Below are 16134 nucleotides of genomic sequence, written 5' to 3' on the forward strand. Positions count from 1 at the left end.
GGATCAGAATGGTCATGAGATAACTAGGTAATGCTATGACAGTACTTTCTTTTAACCTGAGTTTGGTTTGCAGAGTTTCTTTTTGCTTTTCCTATTATCAGTTGGCAGCAGCTAAGGAGAATCTTTTTTTAAGTTCATCACTACGTTCTGCATTTTCTGTTGCTGCCCGAAATAAACGGAGCACTTAAGACGCTATAACTGGCAACTTTGCAATTGGCATTAAAACAAGTGGATAATGGTTACCACTTTTTGACCAATATAAGCGACTGCCCCTTTTAAACGTGGACATTTTGTGTGGTGGGGACTTAATTACACTTAATGCTTGTTATTCAAGCCTCCTCTTCCTAAAAACATTTAATACTGCGGTTATCGTACCATTTTGCAATACTGTTGTACAGGACTGTTAGCAGTAATATTGAAGCAGATGTCACCTTGTGTGTAAACTAATCTACTGTTGCAGAAAATATGTTCTGGTAGTTTAGAAAGGAATAAGGTTAATATTCAAATAAGACATGCGCCTTGTTTCATTTTCTTTTGGATTTGAAAAGAAGTCCTGCAGGAAGACAGATTTTGTGTAGGCAGAACAACCTTCCACAGCCGCTGCTATTCCATATGTCACCTGGAGAGCTCCGCTGTTTATTTGTGCAGCAGTACCAGGCAATGAATTATGCAGTGTTGCTCATTGTTAGGTGACGAGGATATTTTTAGCTTGTTTTGAAAAAAAATGCAGGCTTATTTGTTTGGAAAAAAAACGGTGGAGTTGAGAATCAACCCGTTGCAAGGATGCTGCTTAGTGTTCTTTGGATCAACGCCTGCTTCAGCTTTTCACAGACACAACACATTTGAAAAATGTTTGGGAAAGAATCAGTGTCTTTAAATGAGACATTACAACGAACAAGAATGGCAGAACTCAAAAATGTACTTTTGTCGGGAGAGAGTGCAGTATTTGCTTCAGAGAAAAGTATGCCAGTACCTGATGGCATACAGTACAAGCACCATGGTCAGTTCACAATTATCACTACTGCATTTAGAAAGAGCGCGTGACAGGTCTCTTTGATGTGAAGAGTTTTACCACAGCAGTGATCATGAAACAGTTTTATTCAAATATATAAATATATTCACTGCTTCTGTCTCATCAGTTGTCCTCCTCAGCAGTGTGTTTGGGTTCACTGCAGAATATTGTCTTCAATTCAGCTCTGAGGGATTCAGGGTTGAGAATGTAAAAACAGAAAGTTGACATTTTTTAATGAAAGTTGGTTAAGTACGGTAGACACAGCAATCTTTAGACAGCTTATTATAATTTACCCCCTGTTTCTGGCTCTCTACATTCAGTTATACAGGTTTCATGCCAGATTCAAACGCTGAGCATCATTTTTCCCCATGTTGTTTGGACACTTTCTGTAGAATTGTTTCTTCTATTTTAGCAAATTGAAATGACATTCTATGACAATACCTTTCTTATATTTGGCAAACTTTAATGTCTACTCTGTTGTACTAGTACTTTCTGAATAGCATATTACATTTCTAACAGCATTTCTTGCTTGCTGGAGAGAATAATTTCTTAATCTTTTGTTAAATTAGAATACAAGGGCTTTATTACAGTATTCTTCATTTCAGGGCAATTGCATTTTTTTTGAGGCCAGCATTAGAACATGATTCAAAAAAGGCTGCACTTTGTGACAGCACCAGCATACGATGCACGTCATCGGCTGGGCTTGAGTGACATCATGCGCATGAGCGGCGCATCCGACTTAAAATGGGCAGCTAAGGCAAAAAGTAGTTCACAATAATGGCTCAAGGTACCAAGACAAACAGGGAGTCACAGGACACATGAGTGGTGACTGTCAGAGAAAGGAAGGTGGCCAAAGTGTTTGGTATACTTAAGGCTGAGTTTCGTGACACTGCCGATACACCATGCGTGTCATCGGCCTGGTGGCAATGTCAGTATTCACTCTGTTTTAAAAATACAACGGCAAACAAAGAATTATGTAGAGATTACAACACGGAAACAGGCAGTTTGGCCCAACCTGTCCTTGTTGCTGTTTATCCTCCACATTACAGTAATCCTAATCCCACCCCATTACCATAATCCCTTTATTCCATTTTCCTTCAATCACTAATTGAACCTATGCTTAAATGTTGACTGGGTCTTTGTTTTAGACATTAACACTAGTAGAACATTCCACAGCTCTCTGTGTAAAATAATTTTTTCCTGCTTTGTGTGCTAAATCTCTTACGATTTGGCTGCAAAGAGGGAGTGTTAAAAGTTACTTGAGATGGTCGTGCCAAATCTGGCAATGGATGATCAGGCCAGTCATGTGCTGAATAGTTTTTGTGTTGCCACACGCTCCAGAAGAAAGGTGAAATTGACCCCTTCAGCACCCTTATTCTGGTCACCCAATTTAAATATTTGATCTTAATGGACAATTAAGTGTTGCAAATGAACCATAGAATTTTCTGCACAGAAGGAAACCATTTTGCCCTTTATGCCTGTGCCAGTGCTGGCTCTTTAACTGTAGCTGCCCAGTCTCTGTATCCTTTCATATTCTTCCTTTTCAAATACTTATCCACTTCCTTTTTAAGTGACATCATGTCCGATGCCTCAATATCCACTTGTAAAATTTTCCATGTTCTAATAACTCCCCTATGTGAAAAAAATATTCTAACTTCCCCCTTTATTTTTCTAGTGATAATCATCATTTTATGTCCCATTGTTACCAATTTTCCAACCAATAGAAATAATCTTTCACTTTCCTCTCAAAATTTTTCATAATTTTGAAAGCCTCTATTAGATCCTCCTTTAACTTCTCTATTCCAATGTAAAAGAAAACCCTCTTTTTTTAAAGCTTTCTCCATAGCTGTAACCTACCATTTCTCAGTGAAGTTTCACTGTGCTGTAATAACCTTCCGATAATGCTATGCCCAGAACTGCAGGCAATACTCCAACTGTTGCTGAATCAGAGTTTCGTTCTCATTCAATATCACTTCCTTGCTTTTCTATTCAATGTCCCTATGTACAAAACCCAGAATCCCATTTACCTTTATAGGACCTTTTCTACCTGCACTCCCACCTTTTAAAGATCTGCATAACTGCACCTGCATCAGAAGGTTGTGAATTCAATCCCCACTCCAAGTCTTCAGCGCATAGTATTGCTTAATACTACAGGGCAGTGCTGCATTGATAGAAGTGCTGTCCTTCAAACAAGACCTTCAACAATGCCTGTTTCAATGGTTTAGATGAATATTAAACATCCTGTAGCACCATTTGAAGAAAACCAAGGGGTTCCCCCAATATCCTGCTCAACACTTCTCCCTCAACACTACCAAAAACAGACTGACTGGTCATTCATCTAATTTCTACCTGTGAGATCCTGCTGTGCACAAACTGCTTGCCACATTTGCTTATATAAAGACATCCCCTGTATTTCAAAGTTATCAATTGTTTTTGAGCTGCACTGTGTCGTTTCTGAGAGTCATGATAAGGTGTTACCTAAATGCAAACCTTTCATTTTAGTTAAGAATTTTGACATTCGAACTCCCTCTTCCTAAAGTTCTAATATATGTCATTGTGAATGTTTTTTGTTTTTAACCCTCACCCTGCTGGTATAAATTCATAGGCCTAGAAATTCATTGGCGTCCAATATGGCGGGTGGCTCGCGCGCACATATTCTGCACTGAAAGTGCGCTGTCCACCATATTGGTTAATAGCTTTGCATATGCAAATAGGGCCCAATGCTTGTTCGAGGACCCTCTTGCAAAATTCGTTGTGAATATGACCATGTCAGGTATTGCTTGACTAGACTGTGGGACAGCTCTCACAACTTTGGAACCAATCCCCAAATGTTAGTGAGGGGCTTTGTGGTCACTTTTACTGATATCAACGTTTTATTCCAGATTTTTTTTTAATTGAATTTAAATTCTCAAACTGGCATTTGAACTCACGTTCTCTGGATTATTAGCCCCATAACATAACCACTGTGCTACCATACAGTGTTAATAAGCAAAAGACCTTTATCTCTGCATCACTGGCCCTGAATTTGCTGGAGTGGGGCATCTCACGGCGTGCCCTGTTAGTTAGACTTGTTTCTGCACCCTTCAGCTCAAAAATGTTTTACCCACAAAGTTGCTGGAAGTGCGAGCTGATACGGTGCAGCGAGAGAAACGGGGCATCTGGGACCTTGATGAACATCAGGACCAACAGTGTATCTCCTTAAACAATGAGATGAAAGGATTGAGAAATAAAGAGGAAGAACTGAGAAAGAGGGTGAATTCAATGTCGGGTACAGAAAGAGAAATAAAGAAAGACTGGATTAAGAGAGAGAGAAAAAAAAGACAAAGGAAAAGTAAGAATTTTTTTTTAAATTAAAATTTGACATTTTAAAAAATCTCCAACAACAATTCACAACCTTGAAGGAATGAGACTCCACACTTGCTGGGCAAGAGCGGTTGATTGGCAGTCATTCAATTATCATGTCGTTGAAAGGGTACTTACATTGTTAATTACATGACAACTTTTTGTGGCAAGTTTAATGGGCATTTAATGTGCAAATGCAGCAACTTCATAAAAATCACGGGGAGGTTAAGGGCGAGATGTCGTTTTCACAAAGCTAACGGCAGAGCGGCGCAAATCAGCCAGCTACTTGTGGCGATTTGCAATTCATGGGGTGTCTCTTCCCCGCCACAAGTTGCTGGCCAATTTGCACATTAATAACAGAGTGCGTCGTTCACACGCCGTTATTTTTCAGCAAATTCTGGGCCAATATTTTTTATGAGTTTGCACATATAAATTAGTATCTGATTAATGCTGCAAGCTTTGGGCAGAAGTTGCCAACCTATGCACGTGATCTTAACGACTTCACATTAAAGGAACAATAGGGAAGAGATGCTGAAACTTAATTTTTAAAAAAATTATCCATTGAATATTTCCTTGTTTTAAAATAATAGTTACAAAGCTTCTTCAAAAACATAACAGTTACGCTTACCACTAAAATGTGTTTCTTTTTGGTAATGTAGCTCTCGGTGTTAAAGAGCCAAAACCGCCATTCCCCAGGGAGTGGGGTAGCATATGAAAGAACAATGGCCAACAATGTACACCCATTATCATTTTTCATTTCAGATAGGGGGATGTTTTATGTGTTTGGGGTAATCTTGACCTTCAGGGGCAAGATCCTTTTTTCAAAAAAACTATTGCCTTTAGGGGGCAAATTCGTAAGTTATGGGGATGTTTTAGCTTTTAAGTTGCAATGTTAAAAAGTTGATATTTTTCACTTTTAACTGTGTGTTACAAGAATGAAATCTTTCTTTGAATGCACACTAAGTCTTGCTCATATAACCCATTTCTAACCCAGAACATATCACAGGTGAGGCTTCAGACAACGTGCATTCCCAACAGTTTGAGAGATTATTTTTCAGATAGGAGAGGTAATTTTCTGAGTTGCCCTTCCAGTCTTGCTCACCGGGAAGAATTCAGGTGCAAGCCCTCATAATTCTCTGTCCTTTTATTTTATTAGACATAAAGTCATGCTTGCCTGAATTCCCAATATGTGCTCCCAGAGTTGTAGCTTCATGCAGGGAGTGGAAACTTGTAAAATTTCCCCTGCAGTTTAATCTAAAACTCTGATTTCCAATTCTGGAAATACTAAACAACACCTCAATGTAATGGAATGTGGAGGTTTTTCCAGGTACAATAGTTGGTTTGCAGGAGATGGTGTTTATTTTGTGTTTTGCTTTTGATTCCCAAAGCAGTTCCTAAGGGTGTTGTTCTGTGGTTTTGAACAGAAATGGTCAGTGTATGTCTAGGGTAGGCACAGAAGAGCAAGGATACCTGACTGGAATTGAAAACCATGTGAGATATATGAAATCTATTGGGCATGAAATTAAATCACTCTCCAAACCTTTTGTGCTGCTGAATTGAATTTAAAAATAAGTAAGTTTCTTTTTGTTATACAGTGTACTGTGTAATAAACAAACCAAGGTCAGGAGCAGGTGAAGTGGTTCCAACAATGGTGCTGCATAATCAGGCTGTGAATCAGGCACTATCATCAAACATTCTCAGCTTTCTGCAACAACAAAGAACTGCCTTTATAAATGGAAAAACAAAAGTCTTTCGGATAAGACATTAAATCGAGGCCCCGTCTGCCCCCTCAGGTGGACACAAATGATCCCACAGCACATTTCGCAAAAGAGTAGGCGAGTTCTCTGTGGTGTCCTGGCTAATATTTATCTTTCAACCAACATCGCTTAAAAAAGATTATCTGATCATTATCTCATTGCTGTTTGTGAGACCTTGCTGTGCGCAAATTGGCTGTTGCGTTTCCTCACAGCTGTGTCACATTACAACAGTGACTACATTTCAAAAGTACTTCATTGGCTGTAAAGCACTTTGGGACAGCCTGAGGCTTGGAAATACGTCATATGTAGGTGGCAAAAAATTACCGAGATAAGTGAAAAGAGGTATTATTGCTTATATAATTTTCAGTATTGTGCTTATATAGTGTTACTCAATTGATTTCAAAATCCACAGAATAATTAAACAAAGAAGCCTAGCTTTTCCATACTTCTAATGTCAGCCTAATTAAATAATCAGGGCGAGCTCCAGACATTAGGAATACTAATGAATGGGAGCCGATGTAATCGGAAAAATGAGGGGGGAGCAGAAACTAGTGCGCTGCTGTAGGATTTAAAGGCCCGCAGCAGCTTAAAGAGGCAGTCATCCACCAAAATGGATTGGGAGCAAAATACAAAGGTATCTTTACAAAAATGTCTCTGAAATCTGCAGAAGGGCAGTAAACCTCCATATTCTCTGATGGAGTTGTCAAAGTACTGTTGGATGAAGTAAGGAGGAAAGAAGGTCTTATTTGATGTGGAATAATGTAGGGCCCTAAGGAGGGCTGCTTGGGGCAGTGGACAGAGGTGGCCAGGGCAGTGAGTGCCAAAAAAAGTCTAACCACCGCACCAGTTAAGCCAAGGTAAGTCCTTCCAAGAATGGACAGCACTAAGCATTTCCGCCAATTACGGTGACCCTCCCCCGACTGTTCTTTGGTCGAGTGTTGATATGAGCACTTCTACCTGTGTACTCTATAAGATGTCAACCTTGGTTCAGTAGTAACAGTCTCGCCTCTGAGTCGGAAGATTGCATTCAAGCCCCACTCCAGAGACTTGAGCACGTAATCTAGGCTGGTACCGAGGGAATGCTGCACTGTCAGAGGTCTCAACTTTCAAATAAAACGTCAAACCGAGGTCCATTTTGTTATAAATTCGGAAGCCTGGTGGTGAAGGATAGAATACTAGCGCCTGGTCTTCAGTTGCTTCCCACCCTTTATTCACAGAGCTCCACATTGCATCCGCACCACATCCCAGATCAGCTCTCTTATAAAAGGATACAAGAGAGTTCCCAACTGATATACACCACCTGAATACAATTAACACTAATTGATATAAATCGCATGGATATAATTAACACATTTGCCTTCTCAGGTAGCCACAAAGATCCTATGGCACTATTCAAAGAAGAGCAGGGAAGTTCTCCTGGTGTCCTGGCCAATTTTTATCATTCAGCAAACATCACTGAACCAGTTTAATTAGTCATTTACCTCATTGCTGTTTGTGGGACCTTGCTGTGCGCAAATTGGCTGCCGTTTTCTCCTACATTACAACAGTGACCACACCTCAAAAGTACTTCATTGGCTGTGAAATGCTTTGGGATGTTCTAAGTCGTGAAAGGTGCCAAATAAATGTAAGTTCTTTCTTTCTTATTCTGGTATGGGGGTACTGCCAGGTGCTCCATGCATCTTTGATGCAGCTCTACTAGCCCGGCACCTAATTCCTCCTCCACTTATAAGAAGAAAAGAGAGAGGGACAAGAAACCAATGGGAAAGGCATTGTGTCCTGTCTTAGATGGTGGGGCAGGGGGAATAGCAGCTCCTCCATAAATGGCACAAAGGCATATGACAAAGTAGTTAGAAACTGCATAAATGTTTTACTGCACTTGTAAAGGGTTCAGTTTAGGTCCTTCAAATTCTCTTCCATCTTACTTGTGATGCTCAACAGCTTGAACATCTTCTTTATACTGTCATAAATATGAATGAGCACAAATGACAGAAAAGGAGCACCGTATCATTACCGACTGATTTGCATGTGCCCACAAAGAAGTGTGAACAGTTCCACCAGAAAGGACAGTGGAAAATGGAACATGCACTCAAGAGGGTGGAAATCTCCATCCCATTTCCTGCAGTTGCCCACTCAGTTTGTGCCACAAAATCAGTCAGTGCCAGCAGAGACTGTGGGCTTTATTCCCTCCTATATTACAGTTTAGTGTATTGTAATGTACAGCAACTGAAGATTCACTTAAACTCTATTCCCCTTGGTGCACTAAAATCTTTATGCCAGTATACACATTTCTAAAATTGTCACCACCTCGCTGGTCGGACCACATCCTGAAGAGTCAAGGATGCAATCCTGCAAAATCTATTCTACCATTAGCCAAGCCCCAAACCTCTCTAGAAATGTCAAAGAGGTCAAAAGTTCCACCCTCATCTGTGAAAAGATTACCAATTAGTGTATAGCATACTATTAAAATATTTCATTTTACTTCTGTGCTCACCTCATCCAAAGTCATTAGCTATAAAGCACTGTAGCGCTACATAAATGCAAGTTAATTTATTTAATTAAAAGTTTTACATCTAGTATGTGTTTGTCACATTTTGAAATGTGCAAAGTATACATTACAGTTGGTTAATTGGCTCAAATATATGCATAAAAAGCAGGAAAGCAGAGTAATTCACTGCTAGGCAAACAATGCTGACTCCCTGAATATTAATGAACATGTAAGAAATCTACCAATAAACAGGCAGCATTGGAAGCATCCATTTTCAATTTGAGTTGCCATGACACTCCAAAATGAGCAGCTATGAATTTTTAAAAATAAGTACTAAAATATGCTAATGATGTTAAGAACCAGGCTATAGATAATGCTATCAAATTTACAAATTCTGCAAGCTTTCCATTCCTCTGGAGTATTCCTTTAAGAAATTTACAAATGTATCTGCAGCATCATTGAACCTGTCTATAAACAAACACTACAACAGAATAAAACAGACCCTCCTGCAGAAGCAATTCAAATTAGGCCGTTTAGAAACTGCCTGTAACTGGGCAAATATGAGCTTATGACCTGCTACTAATGTGCAAAATTGCTGGTAGCCAACCAAGCCATACTCCTGACCATTGTCAAGTAGTCGCACGGTCTGTTGCAGTCAGTATAAACATGCTTTCGGTAATGATAATAGAGTTCAACAAGCTTAGTTATCCTTCAAGTGTCAGTCAGACCAATAATTAGTACCCACTTTGTAGTACAGACCCAATTTCAAAAGCAGCTCTGTAAATTTAGAGGGGGAAGAGGTACATTTGCCCTCTTACCACTAAAACCATTCCTGTTTAAAATATAGCATTGTGGCTATTGTATAGTGGACTTTACAATTGTGTATAGAGACGTGAAGAAGATGTTTCCACTTGCGGGGGAGACCAGAACTAGGAGCCATAAATATAAGATAGTCACTAATAAATCCAATGGGCAATTCAGGAGAAACTTCTTTACCCTGACAGTGGTTAGAATGTGGAACTCGTTACCACAAGGAGTAGTTGAGGCGACTAGCATAGATGCATTTAAGGAGAAGCTCGATAAACACATGAGGAAGAAAGGAATAAGATATGCCAATAGAGTTAGAGGAAGTAGGGAGGAAGGAGGCTCGTGTGGACCTGTGTAATTCTATGTAATACAGTGTTGTATTCTGTATTTAGCTTGCATTGTACTCTCGTTAGAGAGTTGGTCTCGGGTTGCTAAGTAAAAATTGGTTCATTTCAATAACTGAACAGCGAAGTATTCAGGTCTCTATTAAAATGTTGCTTCAGAGACTGCAGGACAAGAGGAAAGAGGAGGAAAAGAGGAAATAAAAAGATACATGGTTGGAAATGGACTGATTTTGATTCTTGGGAGAAAGATTTTTAGTACAAAGAAATGTGTTCTCTCCTACAGTTTATTTTTCCATGAGTAAATTATGGAAACCCTCATGAGAAGAAATAGAGGACTAGAACACCAGCCGATCACAGGTTTGAGTTCAGTGGGAAAAAAAACATTATAAATTTTAACTTTGAAACATAACTTAATCATGCTTTATGCAGTAATTGCACCAAAAAAAACCCAGAAGCATGTTGCTATGGAAACTAAGGGCCAGCTTCCTTGGTTTCTCAGTAGTTTGCTTGATGTCTTGATTCTTGCTGTGATCGTACAAGTAGCCCACAAAGGTATTTCACAGCACCAGATAATTGTTCTTTATTTTCTTTCATGTTTCAGTTACCAGAAAAATTATATAATGTGGCACTTTATCTGTGTGCTGTGATGGCTTTCTTTTGCTGAATCATACTCAATGACAGTGCAACTTATAATTGAAAATGTCTTCTTTCCACAGCCCTCCTCTCCCCACCTCACCACTTGCTAACAACATTGCAGTGGGGCTGTTCACTGATGATTGCACAGTGTTCCATTGAACAGTCCATTCCTGCATGCAGCAAGACCTGGATAACATTCAGGCTTGGGCTGATAAGTGGCAAGTAAGATTTGTGCCGTACAAATACCAGGCAATGACCATCTCCAACAAGAGAGAGCCTAACCACCTCCTCTTGATGTTCAATGGTATTACCATCACCGAGTCCCCCATCATCAGCATCCTGGGGGTCACGACTGGCCAGAAACACAACTGGACCAGCCACATAAATGCAGTGGTTTCCAGAGCAGGTCAGAGGCTGGGTATTCTGTGGCGAGTGGCTCACCTCCTGACTCCCCAAAGCCCTTCCACCATCTACAAGGCACAAGTCAGGAGTGTGATGGAATACTCTCCACTTGCCTGGATGGGTGCAACATAACTCAAGAAGCTCAACACCATCCAGGACAAAGTAGTCCACTAACCTAAACATCCACCCTCTCCCCATCTGCGTACCATGGCTGCAGTGTGTACTATCTACAGTATGTAATGCAGAAACTCCAAAACCTTCAACCTCTACCACCTAGAAGGGCAGCAGGTACCATGGGAACACCATCACGTCTAAGTTCTCTTCCAAGTCGCACGCTGTCATGACTTGGACGTATATTGCCATTCTTTTGTTGCTGGGTCCAAATTCTGGAATTCTCTACCTAGCAGCATTGTGGGAGTATCTTCACCACATGGACTGCAGCGATTCAAGAAATAGGTCCTTCTCAAGGGCAAGTAGGAATCAGCCTTGCCAGCAACACCCACATTCCGAGAATTAAATTTTTTTAAAACCTACTGAGTAGTATGTTGCCAATATCTGATGCAATTATGCTAGGATCGCGCCCACTGGTGACCTCTGCCATTGATCCTGCTGGAGTAAGTGGGGTCAGTTGTGAGAGCCCAGTATTTAAACATTGTCAGCAGGCACCTGTGCTACTAGGGACACATCTCCGGCACCCACCCACCTGTCCTGGGAAGCTGCAAAATGCAGTCTTGCTGCCCAGGCCAAGGATGGGTGTCAGGCATCACTCCCACTCGATAACATTCCAATTCAACCCCCTGCAAGCCCCCCTACCCCTGTAAGGGGGTCACTGCATTGCACTCACTAAAAGACTTTGATCTTAGATCCCCAGGGTAGTCCCCACATCAGCTAAGGAAGACACATGTACCCTCTCCTCACTGGGCGCACCAGCCCTCATAGATGCCCCAATCTTCTGCAATTTCCAATGTAGGGAGTCCCCTCTACCCCACCCCTTCCGCATCACTGATCCCATAAGGGACAGGCAGAGGCTTCATCCTGTGAAAGGCCGAGTGGGAACAAAGCCGGAACCCAGCATATCCAGGTCTGGTCTGTTTTATGGCCCTTCTGCCGTATTACCATCGGAGTTATGGTGGGAATGCAAAAGGGAGCTGAGAAATTTATTATTGTGCCTCTGATAATAAATGAAAATTTCCCAGGAAACCCTGCAGTATCTTTCGTCTTGGAATCACTGATTAACATTTTCAACAATTTCTTAGTCCTCCCTTGAATAACGGTTGTGATATTTTGTTCCTGTGCATAAAATTCAGTGAATTGGTATGACCACAAACAAAACTACATACAAAATGTCAGAGCATTCTTGTCCCAACATACTCTGATAGGAGAATGTCAAAGTATTCTGACTTGCAGATTTTACCCTTGTTTCCATCATGTCAAGTTTCCAACCTGACCCAAGGAGGCCTGGGATGGAAATCTGAAAGCCAACCCCCATCCTCCACCCATCCCCGCCTCCCCACCTCCCCACCACCACCACTTCCTGAGTGACAAGTAGTCATAGAGTACCAGGAGCTAGTTGTTTTCTGCCTTTCTTTTAAACCTATAGTGCGCTGTGACAGTTGGTGTAAAAAATTGCCCATTTGTCCTTGATATACAGAATGTACCAGATAAATGAAACTACCTAGAGAGCTCCAGTAGCCATATTTATGCAGAATTCAAAAGTGTGGTTTCTGTCTTCTTTTTGCCTGTAGATATCAGGAAACAGTGACCATTTGTGTGTAGAATGTCTGCAGTCTTCATAACAGCCCAGAGTTAATTTGTGGTTAGACCATATAACTTTTTTTTTCCGGTATTGCAGATGTATTCTATAAATGTAGCTCTCAAAATAAATACTCCATTCCCATGCTGTATTTAGGAAGCATTTATATTGGAAAGGCATCACCTGTTAAATGTAGAATATTGTTACATCTAGAAACGGAACAATCTTTTTTTCATATCTCTAAAGGTATTTGTGAATAATGTTGATTTGTACCAATTAGCAGGCTGTGTTTCTATTTTTATTCTGCAGTACAGGAAGTGCTGATCTAAGTTGAGGTTAACAGCCCAGTGTTAAACATATCAATGTAGATGACGACAGTGTCATATGTAGTTCAAAACCAGATGGAACATCAATTGTAAAATCCTCAATTTACATTTTTCATTCTTGCTTTTCCTCTTCTTCGATTTCAGACGTTCCAACAATCCCTGGGGCAGAAGTCCAAAAAAAGAAACAAAGGTATGGGATTCTTTTAATGAATCTTTATTTTTTTCTGTTTTGTTCTGGAGGTGGAATTTCAGATTAGTGGTTTTAAGCAGTGTTGAAATGTACTTGATTCTAAATATTTCATTTTGTAAGTGTGATGATTTTAATCCTATTGTACCTAACTTTGAAGTTTAAAAAAAATAAAATACATTAACTGAAGGCCAGGCTGAAGGTTTCACAGTAGCACTAGGGTCTGGAAATTGTGGTTAATGCAATGGTGTTTGTCTATTTAACTTCTGTTTTTATTAAATTATGTTTTATTCTCAAATTCTACTGCAGCAAGCAAAAGTGAAGACCAGGGAGGCAACAGAAGGCAGTGGAGGCCAAGTCATTAGATGTATTCAAGAAGGAGATAGATATATTTCTTAATGCTAAAGAGATCAAGGGGTGTGGGGAAAAAGCGGGAACAGGGTACTGAATTAGACGATCAGCCATGATCATTTTGAATGGCGGAGCAGGCCCGAAGGGCCGAATGGCCTACTCTTGCTCCTAGTTTCTATCTTTCTATGTTTCTGAATAAATGTGTGTGCTGGTGAAAGGGTTAACACATCAATGAGGAAAAATGAATTGAGGGCATTTTCTGGTGCTGCAGAGGTTTTTGTACAAATAATGGCATGTCAGACTTTTCAAATTATGTACAGCCAGATATAGTATTGAAGCTCGATTATGAGCTGGGATTTGTCTACAGACCTGGAAATCCCCAGCACCCAAGGCCCAGTGAAAATTCTAACTAAACCCCAGACAGAAGGGTAAACCATTTGGGGAATGCTTCTTGCAGGCATTTCTTACGTTATATGACCAATTTATTGAGCACACTTAGTGATCTTTTATCAGAATTGTATAGTGTTTTTTTTGATATGCTGTAAATATCACTTCTCTCTGAAAACACTGATCTGAGTGAAAAAGAAAAATGACAGCCCAAAAAAGCATGATGAAATTATATGGAGAGATTTAATTGATCAATTTTGCCAGTTCATGAACTTAGATGGAAAAAAAAGTGAAGGATTTATTGGTCATTCATTGCTTTATGGTACCTTTTACTACTTTTGATTCGTTCAATTGCATATTTGATTGGTAACAACAGATAAATGGTTATGTGAGCCAATCCAGTCATGGATGAGTGATGCTTTGGAGGTGTGGGCCTATAAATTCAACTGCGCAACGCCCGTTTTTAGGATGCTGACCAGCCTACTAAGCCCTCAATATGGCGGGCATGAAACGGCCCAAATTTCCGGCCGGAATGAGCCGCCTGCCATATTGGGAAAGGAGGTTGCGATTGCATCGTTGGTGCACTCCGGCAACATCGAAAGTCAAGAATAATTTATGTAAATTAGAGTCCTGCGCTTCTTGCAGGACCCATTGTAGATATTGGAATGTGCCAGCACTTTATTCACCATGTGCTGAACTCGCACAGCACAAAGTGTGCTAACCGGCAGGAAGGGCCCCATACTTACCAGTAGGAGTAGGAGCGTTCCTCCCAACCCTAAATTAAAAGAACGCGGGACGCTCCCCCACCCCACCACCCCACCACCCAACCACCCCATCCCCCCCACTCACTTAATTGAGGGCAGCTGCTAACATCGCAGCGGCCTGATCTTTAGCAACACTTCACCGGGCGAGATGCCTCATTCTCCGCAGCTCGCTTGCTTCATGGGAATGAGGACCGAGGCCACATATCGGAGCACCCGAATTTATATGCCGTGGTGCCTTGAGGGATGAAAATTTTGAGGTCTGATGACTCTGAAGCCACACTTAAAAGGTGGAACTCTGTGGAAATGTGGGAAGCTACGAGTGCATGCTAGATTCAAGACTTTTAATTGTACAAGAAAGAACTTGGAAGCATGAACTTGTATTTATATAGTGCCTTTCACATCCTCAGACATTCCAAAGTGCTTCACTGCTATTGAAATGCTCTTTTTGGTTTGTGGGCTCTGTTGTGTAGGCAAACGTGGCAACCAACTTGCACACTTTAAGGCCCCACAAAGACAAAATGGATAATTGATCATTTAATCAGTTTTTGATGGTGTTGCTGGAGGGATGAATGTTGGCCAGAACACTAGAATTCCTTGCTCATCTTCAAATAGTACTATGGGATCTTTTATGTTCATCTGAACAGTTAGACAGGCCTCAGCTTAATATCTCATCAAAAGGTGACACCTCTGACAATGCAGCATCCCCTCAGTACTGCACTGAAGTTTCAGCCTACAATATGTGCTCAGGCTTTGGAATGGGACTTGAACCCACAACTTCCTGACTCAGAAGTGAGAGTGCTGTCACTGAGCCAAGCTGATACTAATGATGCTGAATTGAGTGTAGATGTTAATTAACGAGCCTCCATTAAAACTGGTGCTAACCTAGCTTGTAGTCTTTCGTGCTTTTACTTTATCTTCTTATTATAATAAAGAATTGTTCATTAGCAGTCTTTTTAATGTTTCACTCAAATATTGCTTTAGTCTTTATGGTTTTTTCAGAGTTTTGAAGGTTATAAAGAAAGCCCTGTGTTATTTGGAGTTGCAGGTGACAATGATGCTTTTAGACTTAAATTGTGGTTTAAGGTTGAATTTGCAGAAAATGCTGCTGATTTTACGCTTTGGGTATGAGTTGTAATCCGCTTTCCAGAGATGCTGCATAAACTCATGAAAGATTTCTTTTGCTTGAAGTTAGGAAATGCTTCTTTGTTTTCTCCTTTTAATTTCAGAGCAAAATCAGGTGTGTTTAAAGTTACTCTAGTTTTCCAGGCAGCAGAGCAGGCTACATTAGGAACAGCTTCAAAGCTACCATTGTCTCTAACCAGTGGAAAGTTAACATAGGTAGAACAAGGTATTAGGACTGTAGGAAGTTCAAATGTTCTTCAGGAGATCAAAAGAAGTTATCAGCAGAAATCTCCAAAAATAAAATATGAACTGTTATAACTGGAGTATCCATATCCACAAATAGCCAGAGTTAGAAGTATCATTTCACAATTGTATCATATTGCACCATGGCACAGAGTGAGTGATAAGAAGCAGTGCCCGGTTTCACCTTCTCAGTCATTTGGTGTAGGGAAGAGCTGA

The 16134-nt window shown here is 40.5% G+C and overlaps 1 protein-coding gene across 1 annotated transcript in view; it reads left to right on the forward strand.

Annotated features, from left to right (window-relative positions):
- Positions 1-16134, forward strand: part of cnksr2a (connector enhancer of kinase suppressor of Ras 2a) — a 514839-nt gene that overhangs the window by 372466 nt on the left and 126239 nt on the right. Inside the window, exon 15 of the mRNA XM_067992723.1 lies at positions 13009-13054. Within this exon, the coding sequence (XP_067848824.1) occupies positions 13009-13054 (46 nt within the window). The remainder of the gene's footprint in view (positions 1-13008; positions 13055-16134) is intronic.

The sequence above is a fragment of the Heptranchias perlo genome, chromosome 11, assembly GCF_035084215.1.
Source record: "Heptranchias perlo isolate sHepPer1 chromosome 11, sHepPer1.hap1, whole genome shotgun sequence".
Lineage (NCBI taxonomy): Eukaryota > Metazoa > Chordata > Chondrichthyes > Hexanchiformes > Hexanchidae > Heptranchias > Heptranchias perlo.